The sequence below is a fragment of the Nicotiana attenuata genome, unplaced genomic scaffold (genome assembly GCF_001879085.1).
Source record: "Nicotiana attenuata strain UT unplaced genomic scaffold, NIATTr2, whole genome shotgun sequence".
NCBI lineage: Eukaryota > Viridiplantae > Streptophyta > Magnoliopsida > Solanales > Solanaceae > Nicotiana > Nicotiana attenuata.
In genome coordinates, this window is record NW_017671659.1 from 162842 (window position 1) to 179965 (window position 17124).

A 17124-nucleotide genomic window follows, 5' to 3' on the forward strand; every position below is an offset into this window, starting at 1 on the left:
ATTGTAGGTGCAAATATGGTAACAAAATTTGTTTCACGTGGTATACCATCAACATATTACTGGCTCGTTATATTCTTTCTTTGAAGATTTGAATTTTTTTGTTTATCTTTTAGCCTTGTTTTAGTAAAATTTTTCAAATTTTCAAAAACAAAAAGGGAAAAAGCAAGTATTCGAAATGACGCGTCCTCGAATTCAGGGCCCACTAGTGTGGAATATTTACCGTACGATATTTCCATATTATTTCGAGGTGCCCTGTATTATCGGCGAGTCAAGATATTTCTACTCGTTTTCCATTTCTTTAAAAACGGTCAAAGTGCCAAAAACGAAATCAAAAGGCATAAAACTTGCGCATAGGGTTCTTTGAAATCGTGAAAAGAGAGAGAGAGAGAAATGGCAGAGCAGCTAACGGAGGAGCAGATCGCTGAGTTCAAGGAGGCCTTTAGCCTTTTCGACAAGGACGGCGATGGTAATACTACTCATTTTATTCTAAACATTACGGTAGTCTGATGATGTGATAATTTTTTTATGCATTTTTTTGGGTGGCCGAGGCGTTGTTTATGTTATTGCATCTGATTTGTTGATTTTAGAGTAGATCTAAGCTTTAGCTACACATTTTTTGGTTGACTTTCAATTTTCGCGATTTACTGGTCAAGTGTTACAAATTACTATTGAAAACCTAAATTACGCCGTTTAGTTGGTTTTGTTGTACTGGTATAAGCTGAAGAAAGAAAAATGCTTAGGAACTAAATTTCGTAGGATTGGTGGATCGTTTAATAGTTGAAGACGTTGAAGGACTTGGAGTTTAAGTATATCAGTGATTGTTCAATTTCGCTAATCTGCTCATAGAGAATATCGAAAATATTTAGGGAGGAAGAGCCACTTTTTATTTATTTGTAGAGTTGTTAGTAATGGAACTAGCTTTTACTTTTCCTGAAGGTGTGCCTAATGTGTTGCATATGAAAATTTTGTGTCACATTTGGCAATTTCTAGCACACTTAAACTCTGTTTGAAGTTTTGCATGTATCATTCGATTGATTGGTTGATCGCGTCTTGCAGCATTTATGGAAGTCCTTGTTTACTTGTTCTTGTACCGTTTTTTATTATAATTCGTGAAGTGCCTTTACTAAGCCGGTTTACAGTATAACCCGTGTTTTTTATTGGAGCTGTTTCAAAACCCAGAGAAAGATAAAAGTTTATGTGATCCGTTTTGGCTGGATAAAGTTTTGGGAGGGGGGGGGGGATGCTTTTTCATATGATGCCCTTGCATAGTTTTATCACCTTTTATTTTCTCAATGTAATTGCACCCTCTTTGCTCCTTAAAGTCTCAATGGAGATTCTTCATTTTATTCTCCTAAGGAGTACTCTCTGTGTTAATATTTTGTTAGTTAGTTGTGATTATATCTCAATAAATAACCTATGTGCCGCGAGTGAAATCAAAAGCTCTAGTTGTGATCTGAAATTTGCTTTTATAGGCTGTATTACTACCAAGGAATTGGGAACAGTGATGAGATCACTTGGTCAGAATCCCACTGAAGCTGAACTACAGGATATGATCAGCGAGGTTGATGCTGATCAGAATGGAACCATTGATTTTCCAGAGTTCTTGAATCTGATGGCGCGTAAGATGAAGGTATAGGAGTTCTAGCTTTTTTAATATTATGTTACAATCTTTCTTATTTGGCCCTGTTGAGATATTTGTGATGATGTCAGGTTTTCGCAAGTTCTTTTTTCAGATGCCTCCTTGAAAATTGATCTTATAGACAATTTGGACTTATTTGACTAGTGTGGATGCCAACTTTGCTGTTATTATCCTTTCTGTTTCTTGCAGTTGTAGTTGTTTTATGCATATACCAATTTGTGTTCATATCTTAGTGCTCTGATTTTTTTTGGTAAATTATTTTCTGTGATTAGGGATTGTCATTGTGTATTCCAGCTTCATATATATTCGTACTTGTCAGATATCAGCTTGATAACATGCAGACACTGTTCATTTTAAAATATTTGTCGTATTTCAACGTGACCATTCAAAAGAAACATTGTTGTATGTTCTGCGGGCATCGATGAGACATTTTGACAAGATTTGTTAGTAAGAAGGTTTTACGATTAATCATTCTTTCTTAGGAAAAATGGTTCTTGACATGCAGAGGACTATGTAAATATCCAAGTCGCCGTCCTGAGATAATATCATCACTGAGGGATCAGTGATTGGTTAATTCTTCCTTTCGTTTTTTAGCATTTTGTTATTGTTTCCCCATTGAATCTTATAAAAACATGACAAGACAGAAATATGCTTTCTTCATCGCTTGTCAAATATTCTTAATTGTCAAATCTAGTAGAATTGTGCTCAAATAATAAGTTTTTATACTTGGGAAAACAATGTACCAGCTTTTACCTCTTTCATGATGAAATATGATTTGGACTATTCTTGTGAAGGACACTGATTCTGAGGAGGAACTCAAAGAAGCTTTCAAGGTTTTCGATAAAGATCAGAATGGCTTTATTTCTGCAGCTGAGGTACCTTTCTGTAGAAAAGTTATTTTCTGCAAGTAATTATGAGTAAAGTGCAGTTTAACATGCTAGTTGTATTTTCCTTAGCCAGTATTGTGTGCATCCGATATATCTCCAATTTACATTTCAGCTTCGTCATGTAATGACAAACCTTGGAGAGAAGCTGACTGATGAAGAGGTGGATGAGATGATCCGAGAAGCAGATATTGATGGTGATGGGCAAGTTAATTACGAGGAGTTTGTCCGCATGATGCTTGCCAAGTGATGACTTTAGATTCTCGTGTATTTTGTGACTGGCCACTTAGTTACTATAACTTCTAGCTGGCAGTTTATATTCTGTGTTGTTGTTAAGACAAACAAATGTACCGTATGCTTTTACTAGCATCTAGACTCCTTTCAGTTTATATGTTTTAACTTCTGGGCTACTGGTGTATACAGCTATAGTCCCTTGCCCATCCAAAGGGTAAAAGAAAAGAAGAATTTAGATAGTTCATTGGTAATATCTTGTTTGTTGCTTTGGTTTCTTTCCAGGCTACACAGTGTGTGTGTGTGCGTCTAACTGTTTTAGTTTCCCTTTGTTTCTGTACTTTGCTTCTATCAATCAGGTCAAATGAAAGGTGATATATCCTAAAGCTAGGGGTGCCAAAGTTAGGCTCAAAAATATGTAACCAGTCTAGCCCTCCCAATATTTCACAGCTTGGGCATGCAATATTTTCCTGATGGGCTGATTGAGCATAACTCAATCGGAATCTGACTCGTGAAAAAAGGTTTCAACGCGTTAGGTTGCCGAAACTTCAACCTGTAAGAAACCGTTAGGCTTCGCGTTTCTTACCGTTTCATCCCGATTAATTCTTCTTTGGTTGCTGGGTTTTTTATGTTTATTCTTGTAATGTGTTTTAATACTCATTGAAGTCAGCTTTAATATATTAACCTTGCTGCCAACTTGATGAAATTTTAATCTCATATTCAAGTGATTTGATACCTATGAATAATCTGGGTATGAGGTCATGATTTAGAATTCAGGATGAAGAATTATCTTAATAACCTAATCAGAGAATTTATTTAAACAAACTATGCCCATAATGATTTGAATATATACCTTATTTATCATAATCGAAAAAGAAACAGTGTTTTAAAAGGCGCGGGTGTAAGGTGAGGCGTTTTACATATGCCTCAGCGAGGCGTAAATTCCGACGCAGGGGCGTAAGCCCCTTGAGTATATAATTTTTAATATTTTATAAAATAATATAATTATAGTAAATATTTATAAATAAGTAAAATTGCATAAAAATTGAAGAAAACTATAAATATGTGAAATATATATATCTATATTAAAAGCATGAATACAATATCGGTTTACAAAATAACCTTATAATATTATGCATATTAACTCATAATAAAAACACATAACCGAAATACTAGATATGAGCCTTATAATCCTATTAGTTTTAGGACATAATAGTACACGTTAGGAATCCTACATGATTACCCTTAGGAATCCTATTAATATAATTACTTTCGGGCTATCTAATTCATATAAAATTGAACAAGTAAATATCTTTAGTCATGTAATCCTATTACTTTTATGATATACTTCTTAAAAATNTTCTTCTATCATCCAGTAGACCTTCCTCATCGCTTCCAGGTCGCGTAGATACATCTCGCAGTACTAACATACTCATCATATAGCTATCCAGCCGTCGTTCCCGCTAATAGGGACAATACCGAACGTATAAGTTCAAAACACAGCTCACGTAATCAGCATCTTGGTGCTCAAGCCATAGGCAAAAATCCGGCCTCAAGTCCACCAGACTGGCCCAACATCAACTCACAGAGATCACATCTCGCCCCTTGATCGGGGAATCACAAGCTATTAAGGCACGTCTGATACTGAGCGCTCCCGCGCGCGTACGAACACGTGGAAGGAATTTCAAGAGTTTCTTTTCAAGCTGAATCAAGGACGCACGATAAGAATTCAAGAATGTGAAGTTTTCCTAAAGGTTCTGCAGCCTCTCGAGGATAAGTACAGACGTCTCTGTACTGATCCACGAGACTCTACTAAACCGGCTCATGACTCGCGAGAAAAAGTAACCTAGGCTCTGATACCACCTTGTCACGATCCAAACCCCGGTCATGATGGCGCCCAACACACTGTTAGGCAAGCCCGACCATTTACACAACCTTAACCAAATAACCTAGATGGATAAATAAATATTCACAAAAAAAAAATAACAATTTAAGTGCGGAATATCTGAAATAATTTCTAACATCCGAAAAACCCCAAAATAAAATACTAAATAGCCCACAGGTCTGGTGTCACAAGTCTGAGCCTCTAATGCATGAGTATTAACCTACTACATAATGTTTCTCTAGAAATATGGAAAACAGATAAATAAAATAGAAGGAAGATCAGGACTGCGAACGCCAATTTGCAGCTACCTTGAATCTCCCGAATGTGATGCTAGGTAGAGATAGATCTCACTCAGCCTCAGTGGGTACACCTGAATCTGCACACAAGGTGCAGGGAGTATTGTGAGTACTTCCAACTCAGAAAGTAATAAATATAAATAAAGTCTGAGGATAAGAAATCCTAAATAAACACAAAGCAAAGCTATAAATACAACAACGTGAACCAATAGCATAATACTGTAAACATTAAAAACAATTATAATAAAGTCACACCAGAATAAGAATAAATGACAATTAAATATGCAATGCAACACATAAACCGGTACCTCCAGTACCCCGCTGCGGCCGTGCAGCCCGCTCCATTTATTTAACGTCGACGGCGCTCACTGGGGGTGTGCAGACTCCGGGAGGGGCCCCTTACGGCCCAAGCGCAATAATAAGCCATATCGTGGCATCAAACAGGCCCTCGGCCTGATATCAATATCAATATCATACCACTGCGGCGTGCAGTCCGATCCCATACTCAGTCCAATATCACATAAGCCTTTCGGCACAATAATATGAAAATATTCAGCCCAAACTTCATTTAAAAATATTACTTTAGTTTCTACATTTAGAAAAATGGCTGAGTTTACAAAACAGTATTAAATTCTAGGACTGAGTTCAATGATATGTAAAAATGGTAAGAAACCAGTAAAAATAATCCCTGAAGGATTCAAGTAGTTGGCACGAAGCCCAATTATGATAATTATTCCATTTTCTATAAGGATCACAAAACTACAATCAATTAGGTAGTAATTTTATTAAGCGGGACGGACCAAGTCACAATCCCCGACGGTGCTCTACCCCACGCACGTTATCCGGCGTGCAAGTCACCTCACATAGCACTACATTGTGCAAATTCGGGGTTTCAAACCCTCAACACAGCATTTACATTTATTACTAACCTCAAGCCGGCCAAAATCCTAGCTCGCTATGCCTTTGCTTCTCAAATCGACCTCCCGTGCGTCGAATCTGACCAAAACCACAACGAATACGTCACATTATGCTATAGGAACAATACCCAGGAGAAAACAATCGAAAAATAACTAAAATCTCGAAATTAGCAAAACTCGAGCCCCGGACCCACTTCTCGAAACTCAGAAATTTATATATCAATACGTTCCTTATCTCCTCACGAGTTCATACATACCAAGAACTCTCAAATCCGAGCTCAAATGGCCCATCAAATCCCCAAATCAAATTTTAAAATCCCAAGCCCTAGTTCTTCAATTTTAGGCTTAATTTCCATGAATTTCTAGACCAATTTCACAATATAATCGTGTTTTAAATTCAAAAATCTTACCTCCAATCGATTCTTCTTGAATCCCTCTTCAATTTCCTTTAAAAAGCTCTCAAAAATATCAACAATGGAGTAAATGAGCACCAAAATCGCGACTGGCGTGTTTTAAAACATTCTGCCCAGGTATTTACTCTTCGTGATCGCGGAGAACAATTTTTCCAGCCCAAAATTTACTCTTCGCGATCGCGGTCAATGCTTCGCGATCGCGATGAACAGTTCCCAGTTCTTCCTAACAGCCTCCAGTATAACGGTCACAACTTTTTGCACACAACTCCAAATTACAAATGGTTTGATGTTCTGAAAACTAGAACATAGGGCTATAATTTCATATGTTGCTCATTTCCTGGATCCTTATACATTGCGAGATATAAGCTTTCAAAGTCATCCCTGTGTATTAGAGACCTTCCCGGGCAGCCTATAGTGTAACCACCATAACTTTTTGTACACAACTTCAAATTCCAATTAATTTACCTTTCTGAAAACTAGACACAAAGGAATACAATTTTCGTTTTTGAATCATCTTCAAATTCCTTATAGATTTTGAGATATAAGCTTCCGAATTGGGATCAACGCAACAGAATATTTCTTCTCCACGATCGCGAAAGGCTTTCCGCGATCGCGATTCATTGGCACGTTTCTCACATTTTACTCACCGCGATCGCGACCTATTCCCCGCGATCGCATAGAACATTGCTGTAGCCAAAAACCAGCAGTTAAAAATGGCCTAAAAATGGTCCGAAACCACCCCGAAACTCACCCGAGGCCCCCCGGGACCTCAACCAAACATGCCAACCAATCCTAAAACATCATTCAAACTTGTTCCAATCTTCGGAACGCTCAAAACAACATCAAAACAGAAATTTTTCGTCGTATTCAACCTTAAAATTTTCAAAAACTCTAAAAACACATTTTCGATCAAAAAGTCTACCAAACCTCGTCCAAATGATCTGAAACTTTGCACGCACATCCCAAATGACATAACGGAGCTACTGCAACTCTCAGAATTCCATTCCGACCCCTATATCAAAATCTCGCATATCAACCGGAATTCGCCAAAATACTAACTTCGCCAATTCAAGCCTAATTCTACACCGGACCTCCCAAAACCACTTCCGATCACACTCCTAAGTCACAAATCATCTCCCGGAGCTGACCGAACCATCGAAATTCACATCCGAGCCCTCTAACTCATAAGTCAACGTCCGGTTGACTTTTCCAACTTAAGGCTTCTTAAAAGAGACTAAGTGTCTCATTTCTTATTAAAAACACTTCAAATCGACTCTATTACACAAGATATGGATAATGAAGCATAAGGAAGCTGAAAATGGGGAAATCGGAGCGGTAACTCATGAGACGACGGGTCGGGTCGTCACATGCAATAACCTATTTTTGGACTACAATACCTTCTATGCTAATTTTTAATATTTAAGATTTTAAAATTTATAAATTTGTCTATTAAATTCTTACTAAAAATATGTAGGAAGGTTTAATAAAATTAATTTCATAAGAATCATCCGTATTGGCAATACATTACCACTCCATAATGTCCAATACCAAAATAAAAAGTAATATTAAATGGACTGCATAAAGAGTTGAAATTGAGAAAAAATACCCCCATGATAATATATTTTTATATTATATTTGAACTATTTTCCTACTCAAATAATATTTCTTAATCAATTTTTCGTGTAATATTAAAATAAATACCCAATTATTAAATAACACCTAAGAAAATATTTAAGAATATAAATGTATGAGAAAGAGAAAACAAAATGGTTGGTAAGAGTCAATACTACTAATGATTCTACAAGCATAAAGATCTAAAAGTGAAATGTCATATCAATCTTTTACTCTTTGAAAATAAGATTTATGGTGGATAAAACTATAATTAAGATTAAATATTAAAAACAAGAGATGAACTAATATTAAGATCTGAATCAACATAGAATAAATTATTTTTTATGTCAAAATCAAATAATTAAATTTTTTTATTAATTATGTAACAAGAGAATCCAATTCAATAATTTTTTAAATTCATCATATGAGTAAAATTATTATTCAAACTAAAAAAAACTTAAAGTACATAAATTTATTCCATAAAAAGAGCGTTCGAACACAAAGTAAAAATGTTAGTATATTATTCAAGACTAATATTATAAAGAATCGATTCTGCTATAACAAGATTATTCTTTGTAGATGCCTCCGGCGAAATCGAAATAATATTTTATCTCATGCATTACTTGCAAAGATCATATCAAGAGGCACGACACTGTTAGCAATAATAGCAAGTGGTGTACCAACAATGATTTTATTGTGAGGCCACCCACTTTAGATTTGATATTTTTTTTCAAACAACCTAAATAACCATCTCAAATATATCAAGGTAGAGCGATGATACTAAATTTATAAGGAAAGCAAAATTGATAGTATGGGATAAAACATTGATGGTTAAGTATCAAACGATCGAAATAATTGCCCGGCGTTCTAGAGATATATTGGATATTAATGAACCGTTTGGTGAAAAATTAATGGTTTGGGAGGTGATTTATGTCAAGTACTACCAGTAGTTCCAAAATCGACAAAAACAGAGATTGTAAAAGCTAGCTTGCCAAAGTTATACTTCTGGCCTCAAATGAAAAAGATTCAACTGACAAGAAATATAATGTTGGAACATATTCCAATATTCAGTGTCTTCTTGCTTCGTGTCGAAAACAAAGAAGAGCATCCAATAAAAGATGATTTGGTTCTTCCTGAACACTTGGTTATCAATCCCAATAGTAATAATAATGCATTTAATAAGAGAAATATTTTTATCATTAGATTAAAACGTAATTTGTACAAATCACATGATAGAATTAAAAGATATCTTAACTAGCAAAAATGAATATGTTGATCAACTAAATAAAAGGTTGATTGCAAAATTTTATAGTAAAAACAAAATGTTTTTCTATTTTCGACTCAGAAGAAAATGATACCAATGATTACTACAAAAAATAATACTTAAATACTTTAATACCAAATGGCCTTCTACCATACATGTTTGTTGTCAAGTTTATTATTTCTTACGTATATTAGTGTTACTGTATATATAATAGACTAAGTTAAAATTGATCTTTCATTGTATATAGGTTGATTTTGAAGAAAAATATGTCTGTCATGCTACTGAAAAAACTTAGATATGCCGAATAACTTATATAATAGACCACAGATGGTATATAGAAGTTTTGACAATAACGTCATACATGCAAAAATTATGATACTGGTTAATGTGCTTCTAAGTATATTCATATCCCTGAATTCAACTTTCGTTTTCCAAAACTAAGAAATATCCTTTTAAATTTGTGTGAAAATAATTTTTAGTATGTTTATGTTTTGTAATAATAAATAAAGCACAAGGACAAACATCCTAAATATTGGACTATATTTACCACAATATGTTTCCTTGCATGAACAACTGTATGTTGCACTTTCAAGAGGGATATCAAGATCGACAACAAAAGTTCTGGTTAAGGTAGAGCAACCAAAGCATTAGGAGAAAACATACAAAAAAAAATATTGTCCACAAAGAAGTTTTCGTTAAAATACCATCACTTAATACTTTTAAACTATAACATACACAAAACTATAATTATCTAACTAACATGAAAAAATTGATCATTTGTGTAAGTTTTGATGATGTTCTTTTATTTTAAATTCATGTATTATGCTAATGTAATAATATTTATCGGTATTTAGATGATTGTTGTATAATTTCTCTCATTAATTAAATTTTATTGTTCCTTCATATAAATAAATGTTCAAATTATTACGTGCCATTATTAACGTGCAACGTACGTTCGTAGATACTAGTACATACATACATACATACATACATATATATATATATATATATATATATATATATATATATGTGTGTGTGTGTGTGTGTGTGTGTGTGTGTGTGTGTGTGTGTGTGTGCGCGCGCGCTCCATCCCGACAAAAAACTAGTCAAAACAATATGTTATACGCTACTTACAAGCACAAGTAATTTGAGTCGATACGAATAAAATTTTCTACATGGAGGAACAAAAAGGATGACTAACCTGCAATTTGAACTTTGAACTTGCTACTATGAAGGAGAATGGAGTTCTCTTTGTATTTGTACCAAAAAACTGAATATTCATTATTTTTGGGAGATATTAGCAGACTAGTGGACAAGATAAAGAATTGGAAATATCATAAATTAGGGCTTTAATTAATAAAAAAGGTCTCGACTTCTAATGTTAATACATTTCAATTCCTTTTTGAAACTTTTGAGCAATTACAAGCTGACTTTTGAGAATTGGGGTATTATATGAAGGACTTATTCAACAAAATTTATTTTAATTTGAAAAAGTCTCTAGGGCTTACGCCTCACTACAAAAACGTGCCGCAAACTCCCGGGTGTACGCCCCGAACGCCCCGGCGTATGCCCCAAATTATCGGACGTACGCCTCTTGAGACTTTCGCCCCATACCATCGCCTCGGGGCCGGCTTTTATGGTGCACCTCGCCCCAGGGCTCCTCGAAAACGCCTTTTAAAACACTGAAAGGAAATAAGATTTTTGAAATTTTATCTACTTGTTACATACTCTATATGATATGAATATTACTACCATATGACATGGAGTGCATATTTTTTGTGTATAGTTGTTTCTTTCTTTTTCTTATTAATAATCTGTCTTTTTTGTTTTTTTTTATATATTATCATACGTAATCGTGATTTTTCACAATTGCTCAATAGTTACACTCTAATTTAACAGTGAATAAATCGCATAGCCTGACCCAGAGTGATATATAGAATAAACAAACAAGATAAATTAGGATAATTTATTTGTCTTGAATTCATTATCTTGGATGATAGAACAATTGTTAAGTACCAGACCACAGTTCTCAACAAACTAGTAAAACAAATAATTTTTAGAGGTTTTAATGACACAATTGAATTTATGGTGTTGATTTAAATAATAAGGTTTTCTGTCCATTGATGTCTCTAGAAAGAATGAATAGAAGTTGGGACAAGTCGACAATTGACAGCGCAAAGAGGCTAATTCAATTTCAAATGTGAGTCAGTTCTTTATTGTCGGACCTCATGATCTTAGCGAAACACTAACTTCAATTCATGATTCTTGATTTTCACTTTCTTCATACTAATTAAACTGACATATATAGTAAGTTTAGACATTTCTCTTATATGTAAATGTAAAATTAAAGGTGACTTCTTCTTGAATTTGCTTTCTTTTCCTATTTGTGAGAACCACTGGATTGTTTTGCTTTCGTATACAACTGAATATTTTTGGATTATAGTATAAAATATTCATATGATGATCAGTTAAATTGGGTTGAACTTGTTGTAAATGGGCAAAGCACATGAGCTGATCAATATAAAAGGATAGTTTCAAAATCAAAGCATCTTGAGTGATTGTAAATAGTTTAATGCTACAAGAACAATAGAGCCAGAGGGGTAAGAGGGTCAATTTTGTCCTAGTTCATGAACACAAATATTCTGTCCAGTGAAGGGGAAACAATATAATCTTGTTTTCGAACTTGTATAGATTATAATTGTACCAAAATCCTTTATTTCGTTTGTGTATAATTTGATCATAGTGAAAAATATGATTTTTCTTGTCATTCTGGTTATTGAAAATTTGGAATTTAAAATTTTGAGTCTATCATATGTTAAAATTGAAGGGAGGAGAAATGTACTCTGATAGTACTCGGAAAGGTTATGTTGAGGAGGGAATTATGGAAGGTAGTACTACAAGAAAAGAAGGAAAAGAGAATATCATGATTAAGTGATAAAAGTGTACGTAAAAAGACATATCATGCATCTATTGATTTGACGTAAACACTTTATATGTCTTAGCTTTTACCCTGAGACAACTTTAAGGTCGAAGTCATTCCTCTTTGAACATATATTTTATAAACTTAAGAAATAGTTCTAATTTTGTATATATAATGTAGTTTTTTGCAAAAGAAATTCAGATAGAACCCTGTTGCATCTCCTAGCTCCGCCCTATATGCAACACGAATGACCTAAAACGGGGTAGAGGCGTAGAGCACGAAACAGAATAGTGAAGCATTAGGCTAAAAGGAATGGAAAAATTCTTTTTATTAAATAAAAGTTTCTCTCTCTAGAATGAAATCCTCCCCTCAGTGAGAACTGAACATGGGAAGGAAATCGAAAGCTGGAGTAAGCGAGAAACAATGGCAGAACAACAGCACAAATGGAGGAAGGCAATCTGTACCACAAACCATAGATGCGAAGAAAACAAGGAGCATTAATGTGTTACAGGGGATCGTCCCACTGGATCTAGCGAAAGGGAGTATGGATCAAACTCCAAATCAGAGTAAAACGTCAAATAGAAGTGAGAATAGTAACATGCAAAGGGAGAACAGTAGCATGCAAAGTAGCGGAAGAAGTTTATGGGCTGAAGTGGTGGAGGAAGAAACAATGGTGGAAGGAGATACAGGGACACTACAACAAAATGGCAAATCATGGAGCAAAGTAGTAGCACCAAATCCACAACCTGTAGGAATTGAATGGAATAATAAAGAAATAACACAGCAGAATGTGAAGATCATAATTGAAGATATTCAGGAAGAAGTTGAATACTGGCAAACTGCTGTGATATGCTATGTGCTGGGATCTAATCCCCCACTAGCAGTTATGGAGGGCTTCTTCAAGAGAATTTGGGGAAATAGAGGAATTGATAAAGTAGCTGTGGTGAATAAAGGTGTGTTCCTTGTTCGATTCCACTCAGAAGATGTCAAAACCAGAACAGTCGAGGATGGAGTCCAAATGTTCGATAAAAAGCCTATAGTGATAAAGCCTTGGAAACAGGACATTGACATGAAGAAGGAGACTATAGACAGGATTCCAATATGGATAAGACTCATGGGATTGGATATCAAATACTGGAGGAAGAGTGCTTTAACAAAAATAGCAGGCATGGTGGGGAAACCACTAAAGGCAGATAGTGCTACTGCACAGAAGGAAAGGCTCACGTTTGCGAGGATATTGGTGGAAGTATCAATCAACCAACAGTACCCTTCAATGATTATGTTTGAAAATGAGTATGGGAAGATAATAGAGCAGCAAGTCGTGTATGAATGGAAGCCTGTACACTGTCCTACCTGTAATAATTTTGGCCATGAACAAGAGGATTGCAGAAGGAACATGAAGAAGGAGGAAGCAAAGGAGAACCCAAAACAACAACAAGAGGAGCAGAAAATGGAGGAGAAAGGGGATCAGAAGGAAAATAAGGAGAACGCAGACAATGACAAGAACAAAGAAAAGGAGATAGAAGGAATGATGCAGCAAAAAAGGAAAGGGAAAAGCAACACAGTTATGAGGCCAAAGGAGATGACTCTATCTTTGGGAAACACATATGCAGTGTTAGCAAAGAGTACTGAGGGGAACAACAAGGGGAGTGGAAGTGAAGCAAGCTCATCTATCCCTGGGGATGAACATGCTAGTAAGGTCCATGACAGTGGGAAGGGTGGGGGCAACCCCCTACCTAATGGATAATATAGGATGTTGGAATGTGAGGGGCCTAAATAGGGCAGCAAAGCAGAAAGAAGTTAATCTATTTCTGCACAATGTTAAAGCTGGACTATTTGGGCTCCTGGAGACAAAGATTAAGAGAAACAAGGCCCAACAAGCCTCTCTTAATCTTTGTAATGGGTGGTCATTCCATACAAATTTACACAAACATCCTAAAGGTAGGATATGGTTATTATGGAAACCTCACATCTATGAGGTTCATATAGTAACAGTAACAGCACAACTGATTCATTGCCAAATAAAACACAGAGGGAGTAATGAGAGAATGCACATAACAGTGGTGTATGGGTTCAATGATCAAGGCCTTAGAAGAGATCTATGGGAGGAACTAAACAAAATCCATAGTCAAATTCAAGGGCCATGGAGTGTAATGGGGGATTTCAACTGTGTATTATATAAGGAGGAAAGGATAGGAAGCCCTGTAACAGTAGCAGAAATAAGGGACTTTAAGAGATGTGTAGAGAGTTGTGATCTACATGATCTTAAATCTACTGGTTCCTATTTTACTTGGTAACAATAAGCAGGAAGGAGATGACAAGGTCATGAGTAAGATAGACAGAGTGCTGGTCAATAGTGAATGGACATCAAACCTCCCAGCTTCCAAAGTACATTACATGGAAGAAGGGCTGTATGATCACTGTCCTGCTATTATCAGCTGGGAAAAAGGAAGAAATAAAAAGGAGAAGCAGTTCAAGTACTTCAATATGTGGAGTATGGCACCAGAATTTCTTGAGAAAGTAGAGGAGAGCTGGAGAACAAAGATATCAGGATGCAAGCAGTACCAACTAGTGGGGAAGCTGAACAAATTGAAAGGAGTATTAGGGAAGATCAACAAAAACAGATTCACTGAAGTAGAAATGAAAGCAGACCAAGCAAAGAAGGATCTTACTGACTGTCAAGTTAAGATCCAGGAAAATCCTAGGGATCATGAGTTACACAAGAAAGAAAGGGAACTGGCAAAGGTGTATAGCAGATGGGAAGAAGCTCGATATCAATACTTAAGGCAGAAGAGTAAGATAACTTGGGCAGAACAGGGGGATTACAATACAAGATACTTCCACAATAGCATCAAAGCAAGGAGAAACAACAATAGGATCTTCTCTATAAAGGGAGCTGATGGCACTACTGTTACTGACATGGACAGTGTAGCTACAACATTCATTGAATTCTATAAATCCCTACTAGGCACTAGTAAGGCAGATAGAGATCATGTATGTAGTTACTTAGTGAAGCAGGGGGAGCAGTGGTGAATGAAGAAGACAGGAAAATGGTAGTGGAACCATACTCAGTGAATGATGTAAAACAGGCATTATGGGCAATTGCAGGGGACAAAAGCCCTGGACCTGATGGCTATGGAAGCCAATTTTTCAAAGACAACTGTAGCATAATAGGAGGAGATGTTACAGCAGCAGTACTGGAGTTCTTCAAGAATCAGAAGATGTTGAAAGTGATAAACAATACAGTTATAACACTCATTCCAAAAAGGACACATGCAGATGTAGTGGGAGACTATAGGCCAATAGCCTGTTGCAATACAGTGTACAAGGTGATGTCAAAAATGCTATGCCAAAGAATAAAGAAGGTACTGCCTAAAATCATTTCAGATAATCAGAGTGCTTTTATAGAAGGGAGATCAATTGTCCAAAATAGCTTAAGTTGTCAAGATTTAGTAAGGCTCTATAACAGGAAGAACACTACAAAAAGCTGTCTCATCAAAATTGACCTCAAGAAGGCCTATGATTCAGTTGAATGGGGATTTGTGGAGGAAATATTATATGCACTGAATTTTCCAAGCCAATTCATAGGGTGGATAATGAAGTGCATTACAACAACACAGTATACTCTAGCTATCAATGAAGGCTTGTATGGTTGTATAAATGGTAAAAGGGGACTGAGACAGGGAGACCCAATATCACCATTGCTGTTTGTGATCCTTATGGAGTATTTCACACGTATTATGAATCTGGTGGCTATGCAGGAAGGCTTTGCTTTCCATACCAAATGTAAAGTGCTGCAGATGAATCATCTATGCTTTGCAGATGATGTGCTAATGTTCTGTAAAGGGGAGTACCAAGCTATAGTCCTAATGTTAAGAGGACTACAAAGCTTCTCAAATGCATCAGGACTAACTACTAATGCTGCCAAGTCTAATGTATTCAGTGCTAACATGGAGGAACAGGATTTACAGAACCTATGTGAACTAACAAGCTACAAGAGGGGAACATTACCATTTAGGTACCTTGGAGTGCCTATCTTACCAAAGAAACTGACAATAATGGATTGTGAAGTACTCGTGGATAAGATGACTGTGAAGATCAAAAGTTGGGGCACAAGGAACTTGTCATATGCATGGAGAGTCCTATTGGTGAATACTGTGTTGATGCATATACACACATACTGGGCATCTATCTTTGTTCTGCCCAAGAAAGTGATAAAAAGTATTATAGGGGTATGTATATGCTTCCTATGGGATGGGAAAGTCTACTCCAACAAGCCACAACTAGTAGCATGGGACTTGGTCTGCAGAACAAAAAGGCAAGGAGGACTGGGAGTGAAGGATATTGTAGTATGGAATGAAGCAGCCATAGCTAAATATGTATGGAATATAGCAGCGAAAACAGACAACCTATGGGTGAGATGGGTGAACCACATATACTTAAAAGGAAGGGATTGGTGGCAATATAAAGTACCTACAGACTGTAGTTGGTACTGGAGGAAGATATGTTCTATAAGAGATAAATTTGTTGGGGGGTATATACAAAACCAATGGCTTAAGGCTAATGGAGTATATACTATCAAGAGTGGTTATGACTGGATGAAAGGGGCCAAGGAGGACTGGCCTTGGCGAGGCTGGGTATGGAATAAGCTGAACATACCTAAGCATAGTATGATATGCTGGCTGGTGGCACACAACAGACTCATGACAAAGGAAAGGGTGTATAGAATGGGCATCAGTCAAGACAGTTTGTGTGAGATTTGTGGAGGAGCAGAAGAAATAATTAATCATTTATTCTTTGACTGTCCACTGGCGAGGAGATGTATAGAAGACATACAGAGGTGGCTAAATATAGGTACGAGGAATCTGGAGATACAGGGGCTGGGAAGAAGAATGACCAGGAAGATTAAGGGGAAAGCATGTAGGGCTGTGGTGATAGCTGCACTATCAGCAACTGTGTATCACATTTGGAGAGCTAGAAATATAGCATTCTGGGAACACAAGGTGGTGCAACCTGGGCAGCTAATAAAGCAGATTAAACAAGATTGCAAGTTAGGAGAAAGGG

At 36.2% G+C, this 17124-nt stretch overlaps 2 protein-coding genes across 2 annotated transcripts in view; one reads left to right on the forward strand and one right to left on the reverse strand.

Moving 5' to 3' along the window:
- The first annotated feature begins 249 nt into the window (after positions 1–249).
- On the forward strand, positions 250–3032 carry LOC109209544 (calmodulin). The gene is made up of 4 exons (XM_019372836.1): positions 250–466; positions 1473–1630; positions 2434–2514; positions 2639–3032. Exons 1-4 carry the CDS (start codon positions 391–393, stop codon positions 2771–2773), a joined length of 450 nt encoding a protein of 149 aa, XP_019228381.1. The 5' UTR covers positions 250–390; the 3' UTR covers positions 2774–3032.
- A 1953-nt stretch (positions 3033–4985) lies between these two features.
- Positions 4986–17124, reverse strand: part of LOC109209545 (zinc-finger homeodomain protein 5-like) — a gene marked incomplete at its 3' end in the record, with an annotated part of 14549 nt that continues 2410 nt past the window's right edge. Inside the window, exon 2 of the mRNA XM_019372837.1 lies at positions 4986–5015. Coding sequence (XP_019228382.1) covers positions 4986–5015 — 30 coding nt within the window. The remainder of the gene's footprint in view (positions 5016–17124) is intronic.